The sequence below is a fragment of the Pan troglodytes genome, chromosome 20 (genome assembly GCF_028858775.2).
Source record: "Pan troglodytes isolate AG18354 chromosome 20, NHGRI_mPanTro3-v2.0_pri, whole genome shotgun sequence".
Taxonomy (NCBI): domain Eukaryota; kingdom Metazoa; phylum Chordata; class Mammalia; order Primates; family Hominidae; genus Pan; species Pan troglodytes.
Window position 1 is genome coordinate 51,512,514 of NC_072418.2, and position 12,139 is coordinate 51,524,652.

General features: G+C 50.3%; 1 protein-coding gene across 1 annotated transcript in view; it reads left to right on the top strand.

Moving 5' to 3' along the window:
* The window catches only part of SULT2B1 (sulfotransferase family 2B member 1), a 48,348-nt gene that overhangs the window by 17,685 nt on the left and 18,524 nt on the right, over positions 1-12,139 (top strand). The window contains exon 2 of the mRNA XM_001171142.7: positions 6,564-6,706. Within this exon, the coding sequence (XP_001171142.1) occupies positions 6,564-6,706 (143 nt within the window). The remainder of the gene's footprint in view (positions 1-6,563; positions 6,707-12,139) is intronic.

Here is a 12,139-nt window from a genome sequence, read left to right on the forward strand (position 1 = left end):
AAATATATATATATATATATATATATATATGATAAATTTTAGATAAATTTTTATCTAAAATTGCAACTCACTGGATTCAGTGACATCTATCTGTAATCCCAGCACTTTAGGAGGCTGAGGTGGGAGGATCGCTTGAGCCCAGGAGTTTTCTTTCTTTTTTTTCTTATTTTTTAAAGAGATTGGGGTCTCGCTCTGTGTAGCCCAGGCTGGTCTTGAACTCCTGGCCTCAAGCAGTCCTCCCATCTAGGCCTCCCAAAGTGTTGGGATTACAGGCATGAGCCACCATGCCTGGCCTCAGGATTTTTTTTTTTTTCTGAGACACGGACTCACTCTGTCACCCAGGCTGGAGTGCAGTGACATGATCCCAGCTCACCGTGACCTCCGCCTCCCAGGTTAAAGTGATTCTCCTGCCTCAGGCTCCTGAGTAGCTGGGATTATAAGCATGCGCCACCACGCCTGGCTAATTTTGTATTTTTAGTAGAGATGGGGTTTCGCCATGTTGCCGAGGCTGGTCTCAAACTCCTGATGTCAAGTGATCCACCCGTCTCCTAAAGTGCTGGGATTAGAGGCATGAGCCACCTCGTCAAGATTGTTAATCACATCTGCAAAGTCCGTTTGGCCATTTGTGGAACACAGTCTCAGATTTCAAGGATTAGGACGACAACATCATTGGAGGCTGTGATTCGGCCAACCACAGTCACAGAGATGGAATTACACAGAGTTTACCTTCCAAGTCTGGCTCTTTCACTCAGTGCAATGCCTGGGAGAGCCTTCCCTGTGGCTGTGGGAACCGCCGGTTTGTTCTTTTTTTTTTTTTCCTGAGGCAGAGTTTCACTCTTGTTGCCCAGGCTGGAGTGCAATGGCGTGATCTGGGCTCACTGCAACCTCCACCTCCCAGGTTCAAGTGATTCTCCTGCCTCAGCCTCCCAAAAAGCTGGGATTACAGGCGTGCACCACCATACCCAGCTAATTTTTGTATTTTATTAGAGACGGGGTTTTGCTATGTTGGCCAGGCTGGTCTCAAACTCCTGACCTTAGGTGATTTGCCTGCGTCAGCCTCCCAAAGTACTGGGATTACAGACGTGAGCCACCGAGCCCGGCCAGTTCTTTTTCATCGCTGGGTAGTATCGCATGGCACAGACATACTGCTGTTTATCCACTTACCCATGCAAGGACGTTTGAGCTGTTCCCAGGGTTTGGCAATTATGAGTACAGTGGCTATAAACATGAGTGTAGATGAGGGTCAAGTGTAGATGTTGGTTTGAACATATAGGCTTCCATTTCTCTTGGACAAACACCCAGAAGGGAGAGTGACTCTGGTTTTTGCTGGTTTTTGTTTTCTGTTTTTGTTTTTGTTTTTGTTTTCTGAGACAGAGTCTCACTCTGTTCCCCAGGCTGGAGTGCAGTGGCGCGATCTCGGCTCACTGCAACCTCTGCCTCCCAGGTTCAAGATTCTCCTGCCTCAGCCTCCCGAGTAGCTGGGACTACAGGCACCCGCCACCACGCCCGGCTAATTTTTTGTATTTTTAGTAGAGACGGGGTTTCACCATGTTAGCCAGGATGGTCTCGATCTCCTGACCTCAGGTGATCCGCCCACCTCAGCCTCCCAAAGTGCTGGGATTATAGGCATGAGCCACCACACCTGGCCTATTATTATTTTTAGAGATGAGGTCTTGCTTTGTCACCCAGGCTGGAGCACGCAGTGGTGAGATCATAGCTCCCTGTAGCCTTGAACTCTGGGCTCAAGTGATCTTCCCACCTCAGCTTCCTGAGCAGCTGTGACTACAGGTACAGGCCACCATGCCTGGCTAATTTATTTATTTATTTATTTATCTTTTTTTTTGAGATGGAGTTTCGCTCTGTCCCCAGGCTGGAGTGCAGTGATGTGATCTCAGGACACTGCAACCTCTGCCTCCCGGGTTCAAGTGATTCTCCTGCCTCAGCCTCCCGAGTAGCTGAGATTACAGGCGCCCACCACCGTGCCCAGCTAATTTTTGTATTTTTAGTAGAGATGGGGTTTCACCATGTTGGCCAGGCTGGTCTTGAACTCCTGACCTCAGGCGATCCGCCCACCTCAGCCTCCCAAAGTGCTGGGATTACAGGCTTGAGCCACAGTGCCCAGCCTGCCCAAGCTAGTCTTGAATTCCTGGCTTCAAGCGATCCTCCTGCCTGGGTCCTTCAATAAATATTGACAAGCACCTCCCTGCTGCCAGGCTCTGCTGAGAGTACTTTAGGTACATTGGCAAACAAGACAGAACAATAACAAAAAAAAAACACCAGATTTTTTAAATTCCCAGTCTCATGGAGCTTACATGCAAGCGGAGAAGATGGTCAATAAACCATCAATGTCATATGTCAACTGTAGAGTAGCTCAGGAGTGAGTGACAGGTGTGATGGTAGGCAGAGCAGGGGAAGAGGGTGCAGGGGGTCTAGCTGTAAACAGGATGCTGTAGGGTAGCCCTCATGATAAGGGGTGACATTTGGAACAAAGACTTGAAAAAGGTGAGGACAAGAGGCATGAGGCACCACGCCCGGCTGCACTTGTGTTTAATGAAAACTATGATGGCTGCTGTGTGACCTTAGGGGACTATATTAACCTCTCTGGGCCTCCATTTCTTGGAGCATGAAGTGGTCCTCTCACTACCCACTTCCTGAGGTTCTGGGAGAAGTCTAGGATCATGCATGTTCTTGGCATAGAGTTTCTGTACAGGTGGCTCCCCTCCTGGTGCCAGGCCCTTTCCTGGGATTGGAGGGGGATGGGCAGAGGGAATTCAGAGGTTTAAGGAGGCTGTGGCCCCATCTCCTGGGGCAAGGAGGCTATTGGTCTAGAAGGTCTGCATTTAGAGGGTGACATCTGTGCTGGGAGCGGTGGCTCATGCCTGTAATCCCAGCACTTTGGGAGGCCGAGGTGGGTGGATCATGAGGTCAGGAGACCGAGACCATCCTGGCTAACACAGTGAAACCTCGTCTCTACTAAAAATACAAAAATTAGCCAGGCGTGGTGGCATGCACATGTAGTGCTAGCTACTAGGGAGGCTGAGGCAGGAGAATAGCTTGAACCCAGGAAGGCGGAGGTTGCAGTGAGCTGAGATCACACCACTACACTATAGCCTGGGCAACAGAGCAAGACTCCATCTCAAAAAAAAATTAAAAAAAAGAGGGTGATATCTGACCTGTGTCGAGGTGGAAGGAGGAGATGGGAAAGGCACTCAGAGAGTGGAAAATGGGCGTGCCTGGAGCTGGCGTCTGCAGCAAGGAGGCCAGAGGAGGAGGCACTGGCCTAGGCTTTGACCTGAGGGCACTGAGGTGCCACAGGAGGGCTGGGAGCAGAGGAGGGGCAGCGGAGAAGACCTGGAGGAGGCTGAGTCGAGGGCCCACAGGGAGAGGAGAAGGCCTGAGGTGGGCAGGAATGCAGGGACAGAGAAGGAACCAGGACCCAGTAGTCCATGGAGGAGGGAGGCAGGAGGGCTGGGAAGTTGGGCCTTTAAGAGTTGCATGTCTGCCGGGCATGGTGGCTCATGCCTGGAATTCCAGCACTTTGGGAGGCTGAGGCAGGCAGATCACCTGAGGTCAGGAGTTTGAGACCAGCCTGGCCAACATGGTGAAACCCTATGTCTACTAAAAATACAAAAATCAGTTGGGCGTGACAACAGGCACCTGTAGTCCCAGCTAATCAGGAGTCTGAGGCAGGAGAATCGCTTGAACCTGGAAGGCGGAGGTTGCAGTGAGCTGAGATCGTGTCACTGTACTCCAGCCTGGTGACAGAGCAGGACTCCATCTCAAAAAAAAAAAAAAAAAAAAAAAAATCACATGTCCAGGGGGCTTGCAGGCAGAGCCATTCACCCTCCAGGAGGCTGAGTCATTCCTGGTGATCACCTGCCTGCTGTGGCCACCCACCCGGAGGAGCTCTGTCTGCTGTCCCTGTCCCTGGCCTCTCGCTGGCTTAATTGTCCCTTTCATTCCTCCACTCAAATCGAGCGATATCAGCACGCCAGGCCCTGGACGTGTTTTGTGGGAACAAACAGGCCTGTTTGTCTACGTCCCAGGCGTAGAGAAGTTCGTCCCGGGGCCAGATTTGTTTTACAAGGTGGACAGCAGGCACAGGGTACCTGTTTTAGGAATGCGAGAATGCAGCCACGTAGGGGGACCCCCAGGGGGGTCCTGGCTCTGTGCTCAGGCCCAGAGAGTGGCAGGGTCAGGGGACATTTCCAGGAGCGGGAACAGCAGCTCCAGGGGCCCAGAGGTAGGACTACTGCTCGGTGCATTTGGAGGTCTTGGCTGGACTGTGGGGTTCATGGGGAAGGAGGGACTGAGTCTACAGGGCTGAGAGGCCACCACAGCTTGGGTTCAAATCCCAGCTCTGTTCAGTTCTTGTGTGGCCACTGTCAAATCGCTTCCCTCCTTGAAGCTCCATGTCCTCTCTATAGCAATGGAAGCTACAGCGGAGCCCAATTCTACCCCACCCACTGCACGACAATTGGTTTGTTTGTATGTTTGTTACTAGAGTCAGGGTCTCACTCTGTCACCCAGGCTGGAGTGCAGTGGCACAATCTCAGCTCACTGCAGCCTCAAACTCCTGGCTCAATTGATCCTCCCGCCTCAGACTCCCAAGTAGCTGGGACTACACGTGTATGCTACCACACTCAGCTAATTTTTTATTTTTAAACAGAGACAGTGTTCTCGCTATGTTGCTCATGCTGGTCTCGAACTCCTGGCCTCAAGTAATCCTCCTGTCTTGGCCTCCCAAAGTGCTGGGACTACAGGTGCAAGCCACTGCGCCCAGCCCTTGAGGAGTTTTCAAAGTGTCCACAGCACCCAGGGCTGAGAACTGCTACAGCAGCTGAAAGCCATAAGTGTCTTTGACTTTCCTTTTATCCTGGTAAATCCCTTCATTCCTTCCTTCCTTCCTTCCTACACTCATTCAATCAAACACTGGTTGAACACCAACAAGTCCCAGCACTGTGGGCTCCACCCTGGCCTCTGGGGAGTGGGGGAGGGACCCCCGATTTGGAGATTGTAGGTGCCAAGAGGAATGGGCAAGATGCCCTCCTATTCATTCATTTATTCCTTCAGGACCTCTCCAAGGGCACAGGGTCTTTTCTTGTTGGCATCTGGGTTTTCCTCTCCTGTAAGCTGGGAAGGAGATTTCTCCCTCAAGGAGCTGTTGGCCAGATCAAAGACTAAAATAATGCTAAACAGAGCTTCCGTTTCCTGATAAATGTATCAGGAGCCAAGCACTTAAAATATATTATCCCGTTGAATCCCCAAGTAGGATTAAAACCTCAAAGCAGAGATTGCTCTTATCCTCACATAACAGATGAGGAAACTGAGGATCAAAGAAGTGAAGTCCGCTGCCCAAGGCACAGAAAGGGCAAGTAGGACCTATGGAAGCCCAGCCAAGGCCCAGCAGGGGCTCAGTGGCTAATCCTCCTGAAAACTGATTACCTCACTGCGCCTGCCCACTGGACTAAATTTGCCTGGTAACCGATGACATCATCACTAATTCCACGCCCACGCTCAACCTATGGGATAACTGATGACATCACTGAACAAAGTAACTGCAGTTTATTGAAGGCCTACTGTGTGCGCAAGGCTGTGCCAGGCAGGCCTCCTCTGAGTTCACATAAGGCCCCGTGGTGCCTGCTACTGCATGAAATAGCCATAATAATTTTAGCTCAAAGTTATGGAATGCAGACTATGAGCTACTCTCTGTTTTAACCTTTTTTTTTTTTTTTTTTTTTTTTTTTTTGAGACAGAGTCTCGCTCTGTCCCCTGGGCTGGAGTGCAATGGCGCAGTCTCGGCTCACTGCAACCTCCACCTCTTGGATTCAAGCAATTATCCTGCCTCAGCCTCCCGAGTAGCTGGGATTGCAGGTGCCCACCACCACACCCGGCTAATTTTTGTTTTTGTTTTTGAGATGAAGTCTCACTCTGTTGCCCAAGCTGGAGTGCAGTGGCGCGATCTCAGCTCACTGAAACCTCCACCTCCTGACCTCGTGATCCACCCGCCCTGACCTCCCAAAGTGCTGGGACAACAGGTGTGAGCCACCGCGCCTGGTATCTTTTTATTAACTTTTTAAAATTAAAAATATATATATATATATTTATATATATTTTGAGATGGAGTTTCGCTCTTGTCGCCCAAACTGGAGTGCAATGGTGCCGTGATCTCGGCTCACTGCAACCTCCACCTCCTGGGTTCAAGCGATTCTCCTGCCTCAGCCTCCGGAGTAACTGGGATTACAGGCATGTGCCACCACGCCTGGCTGATTTTTGTCTTTTTAGTAGAGGCGGGGTTTCACCATGTTGGCCAGGCTGGTCTCAAACTCCTGACCTCAGGTGATCCACCCACCTCTGTCTCCCAAAGTGCTGGGATTACAGGAGTGTGCCACTGCGCCTGATCAGCTTTATAAAGTTTATAGGGACAGTGTCACCACTTTACAGAAGAGGGACTGAGGCTCTGAGGAGGAAGTTCCTTGCCAGGGTCCGAGTGTCGCCACCCTGAGAACTCCAGCACCCACCTCCCTACTCTCCCTCATGGCGTCTCCCCCACCTTTCCACAGCCAGAAGTTGCCAGGTGAATACTTCCGGTACAAGGGCGTCCCCTTCCCCGTCGGCCTGTACTCGCTCGAGAGCATCAGCTTGGCGGAGAACACCCAAGATGTGCGGGACGACGACATCTTTATCATCACCTACCCCAAGTCAGGTACCTGCTGGGCTGCGGGCGTCGGGGGCTGGGGAGAGTGGGGAGGGGGTGCGGCAGAGGACAGGAAAGGCACATAGAGAAGGAGGGGAGGAGGAAAAGTGGGGCCGGGTCTGTTCAGAGCGGTGCCCCTGCCAGAAGTAGCCTCCCAGGGATACCCACCCGGTGCCCAGCCTCTCCCCTCCAGGTCAGTTCTCAACACTTCGCCTTCCCTGACCTCCCTGGCTGAAATAGCATCCTCGTTCTGTTCCTCCCTGTCCCCTTTACCCTCTACTTTTTCTTTCTTTCTTTTTTTTTTTTTTTTTTGTAGAGATGGGGTCTCGCTACATTGCCCAGGCTGGTCTTGAACTCCTGATCTCAAGTGATCCTTCTGCCTTGGCCTCCCAAAGTGCTGGGATTACAGGCGTGAACCACCACACCTGATCATTTTTATTTTTATTTTTCGAGACAAGGTCTTGCTCTGTCACTCAGGCTGGGGTGCAGTGGTGCAATATCAGCTCATCAAACCTCCCACCTTGGCCTCCCAAAGTGCTGGGACTACAGGTGCTGGTCACCACCAAATTGTATACTTTTTTTTTTTTTTTTGGAGGTCTCGCTCTGCGGCTTCAGTGTGATGGTACAATCTCGGCTCATTTCAGCCTCGACCTCCTGGACTCACATGATCCGCCCAACCTCAGCCTCCTGAGTAGCTGGAACCACAAGTGTGCACCACCATGCCTGGCTAACTTTTGTGTTTTTTGTAGGGACAGGGTTTCATCATGTTGCCCAGGCTGGTCTTGAACTCCTGGGCTCAAGCGATCTTCCTGCCTCAGCCTCCCAAAGTGCTGGGATTACAGGCATGAGCCACCGCGCCTGGCTAAATTGTATACTTTAAAGTGGTGAATTATATACAATTTGAGTGTTTGAGTTTGAGACCAACCTGGGCAAAATGGCAAACCCCCCTCTATTTTTTTTTTTTTTTTTTTTTTGTGACGGAGTCTCTCTGTCGCCCAGGCTGGAGTATAGTGGCATGATCTCAGCTCACTGTAACCTCTGACTCCTGGGTTCAAGCAATTCTCTGCCTCAGCCTCCTGAGTAGCTGGGATCACAGGTGCCTGCCACCACGCGCGGCTACTTCTTTTTATTTTTTATTTTTTTTTGTATTTTTAGTAGAGACAGCGTTTCACCATCTTGGCCAGGCTGGTCTTGAACTCCTGACCTCATGACCCACCAGCCTTGGCCTCCCAAAGTGTTGGGATTACAGGTGTGAGCCACTGAGCCGTCTTTTTTTTTTTTTGAGACAGAGTCTTGCTCTGTTGCCCGGGCTGGAGTGCAGTGGCGTGATCTCGGCTCACTGCAATCTCTGCCTCCTGGGTTCAAGCGATTCTCCTGCCTCAGCCTCCTGAGTAGCTGGGATTACAGGCGTGTGCCACTACGCCCAGCTAATTTTTGTATTTTTAGTAGAGATGAGGTTTCACCGTATTGGCCAGGATGGTCTTGATCTCTTGACCTCGTGATCTGCCCACCTCGGCTTCCCAAAGTGCTGCGATTACAGGTGTGAGCCCGGTCAATAAGTAGCATTTAAATGACCAAAGGGAAATAACAAAAACTCTTCCTTCCCTTTTTTCTCCTCTCTTCCCCACCTCCTCCAAGTATTTATTAAACACATATTATGTGCCAGGCAGTGTTCTAAGAACAAAGAAGGCTGCAACTCTCCAGACAGACTGAAATGTCTCCCTTTATGGAGCTCACATTGTACTGGGGCAACCCAGAAAATAAATCAACAAATAAAAATATGACACTATGATTGGTGGCAATAAATGCTGTGAAGAAAAGTAGAGGGTAGGCGGGGCATAGTGGCTCATGCCTGTAATCTCAGCACTTTGGGAGGCTGAAGTAGGAGGATCACTTGAGGCCAAGAGTTCAAGCCCAACCTGGGCAACATAGCAAGACCCCATCTCTAAAAAAAAAAAAAATTAGCCAGGCGTGATGGTGTGCGCCTGTAGTCCCAGCCGCTTGGGAGACTGAGGCAGGAGGATCACTTTAGCTAGAGAGGTCGAGGCTGCAGTGAGCTGCGATCACACCACTGCACTTCAGCCTGGGCAACAGAGTGAGACCCTGTCTCAACAAATAGAAAAAGGTACAATTCAATGACTTTGCCATGTGCGTGGAGCTGGTCATCCATCACCACAATCAATTTTGGAATATTTTCAGCCGAGCACAGTGGCTCACACCCATAATCCCAACATTTTGGGAGGCCGAGGCAGGAGGATCTCTTGAGCCTAGGCGTTCGAGAGCAGCCTGGCCAACATGGTGAGACCTCATCTCTACAAAACATACAAAAATTAGCCAGGCACGATAGTGTATGCCTGTAGTTCCAGCTACTTGGGAGGCTGAGATGCGAGGATTGCTTCAGTCTGGGAGGTGAAGGTTGCAGTGAGACGCGTTCACCCCACCGCACTCCAGCTTGGGTGGCAGAGACTGTCTCAAAAACAAAAAAACTGAGTGGGCCAGGCACGGTGGCTCATGCCTGCAATCCCAGCAGTTTGGGAGGCTGAGGCGGGTGGATCATTTGAGGTCAGGAGTTCGAGACCAGTCTGGCCAACATGGTGAAACCCTGTGCCTACTAAAAATGCAAAAACTATCCAGGCATGGTGGTGCGTGCCTGTAATCCCAGTATTCGGCAGGCTGAGGCAGGAGAATTGCTTGGAACCGGTGGGTAGAGGTTGCAGTGAGCCAAGAGTGCACCACTGAACTCCAGCCTTGGCGATAGGGTGAGACCCTGTCTCAAAAACCAAAAACAAATAAAAATAAAAATAAAGAACATTATCATCATCCAACAAGAAACTCTAGACCTATAAGCCATCACCTCCCAATCCTCATATCCCCTCCCCCCGGGCCCTGGTAACCACCAATCTCCATTCTGTTTCTATGGATTTTTCTATTTTGGGCATTTCATGGAAATGGAATCTACACTATGTGGCCTCTTGTGTCTGGTTTCTTCCTGAGCATCACGTTGTCAAGGTTCAACCACATTGTAGCATGTGTCAGAGTCTCATTCTTTTTTATGGTCCAATAATATGTTATGTACAAACTATATTTTATTTATTCATCAGTTGATAAGCATTTGGATTATTTCCACTCTGGGGCTTATTATGAACGAAGCTGCTACGAATATTGCATGCAAGTTCCTTTTTTTTTTTTTGAGACGGAGTCTCGCTCTGTCGCCCAGGCTGGAGTGCAGTGGCGTGACCTTGGCTCACTGCAAACTCTGCCTCCCGAGTTCACGCCATTCTCCTGCCTCAGCCTCCCAATTAGCTGGGACTACAGGTGCCCACCACCATACCCAGCTAATTTTTTGTATTTTTAGTAGAGACGGGGTTTCACCGTGTTAGCCAGGATGCTCTCGATCTCCTGACCTCATGATCCGCCCGTCTTGGCCTCCCAAAGTGCTGGGATTACAGGCACGAGCCACCGCGCCCGGCCTTTTTCTTTTCTTTTCTTTTTTTTTTGAGACGAAGTCTTGCTCTTGTCCCCCAGGCTGGAATGCAATGGCGCAATCTCGGCTCACTGCAACCTCTGCTTCCTAGGTTCAAGCGATTCTCCTGCCTCAGCCTCCTGAGTAGTTGGAATTACAGGCACCTGCCATCACGCCCAGCTAATTTTTGTATTTTTAGTAGAGACAGGGTTTCACCATGTTGGCCAGGCTGGTCTCGAACTCCTGACCTCAGGTGATCCACCTGCCTCAGCCTCCCGAAGTGCTGGGATTACAGGCGTGAGCCACCGCCCTCGGCCTTGCATGCAAGTTCTTGTTTCTATTTTTATTTTTTGAGGCAGGGTCTCGATCTTTCGCCCAGGCTGGAGTGCAGTGGTGCAGTCTCAGCTGACTGCAGCCTTGACCTCCTGGGCTCAAGCTATCCTCCCACCTGAGCCTCCTGAGTAGCTGGGACGACAGGTGCACACCACTACGCCCAGCTAATTAAAAAAACATTTTTTTTTTTTTTTCACAGACGAGATCTCACTGTGTTGCCCAGACTGGTTTCAAACTCCCGAGCTCAAGCAATTCTCCCTCCTTGGCCTCCCAAAGTGTTAGGATTACAGGAGTGAGCCTCTGCACCGGGCCCTGCACACAAGTTCTTATGTGGACATATGTTTCTTTGTTTTTTATGGAGACAGGGTCTCACTGTTGCCCAGGCTGGAGTGCAGTGGCGAGATCTCTGTTCACTGCAACCTCTGCCTCCACAGGTTCAAACAATTCTCCTGCCTCAGCCTCCGGAGTAGCTGGGACCACAGACATGCACCACCACGCCCAGCTAATTTTTGTATTTTTAGTAGAGACGGGGTTTCACCATGTTGGCCAGGCTGGTTTCAAACCCCTCACCTCAGTCAATCTACCCACCTCAGCCTCCCAAAGTGCTGGGATTATAGGCGTGAGCCACCGTGCCAGCCCGAAGTGGCTTTATCTTTTTTCATTCTTCCCAGCAATAGATGATCCTCTGTTGCCCCACATCTTCCCCAGTGATTAGCATCAACAGGGATTTACTTATTGGAGACAAGGTCTTGCTCAGTTGCCCAGGCTGAAGTGTAGTGGGAAGATCATGGCTCACTGCAACCTCGAACTCCTGGGCACAAGTGATGCTCCCACCCCAGCCTCCCTAATAGCCACCACACCCAGCTAATTTTTGTAGTGATAAGGGTCTCTGGTTGGTCTCGAATGCCTGGGCTCAAGCGATCTTCCTGCCTCAGCCTCCCAAAGTGCTGGGATTACAGGCATGAGCCACTGTGCCTGGCCAGTTTTTTTCTAAAGCTATTTTGATAGGTGCCTACTGGTGTTTCACTGTAGTATTAATTTGCATTTCCCTAACAGCTAATGGTGTTTGAGCATCTTTTCATGTGCTCATTAGCCATCATATATATTCCTTTTTTTTTTTTTTTGAGATGGAGTTTCGCTCTTATTTCCCAGGCTGGAGTGCAATGGCGCGATCTCAGCTCACTGTAACCTCCACCTCCCAGGTTCAAGTGATTCTCCTGCCTCAGCCTCCCTAGTAGCTGGGATTACAGGCACGTGCCACCATGCCTGGTTTTTGCATTTTTTTTTTTTTTTTAGTAGATCGGGGGTTTCTCCATGTTGGTCAGGCTGGTCTCGAACTCCCGACCTCAGGTGATCTGCCCAACTCGGCCTCCCAAAGTGCTGGGATTACAGGCATGAGCCACCGCGCCCGGCCATATATTCCTTTTTGTTTGTTCTATTACTTGCCACTGACTTGAAGCTCACAAATATATTATTTGGTAAAGTGTTGAATTTTTCCTCTTTTGAATTGGATTGTTTTCTTATCATTGAGATTTGAGAGTTTTTTTTTTTTTTTTGAGACAGAGTCTCGCTCTGTCACCTAGGCTGGAGTGCAGTGGCGCGATCTCAGCTGCCTCCCGGGTTCACGCCATTCTCCTGCCTCAGCC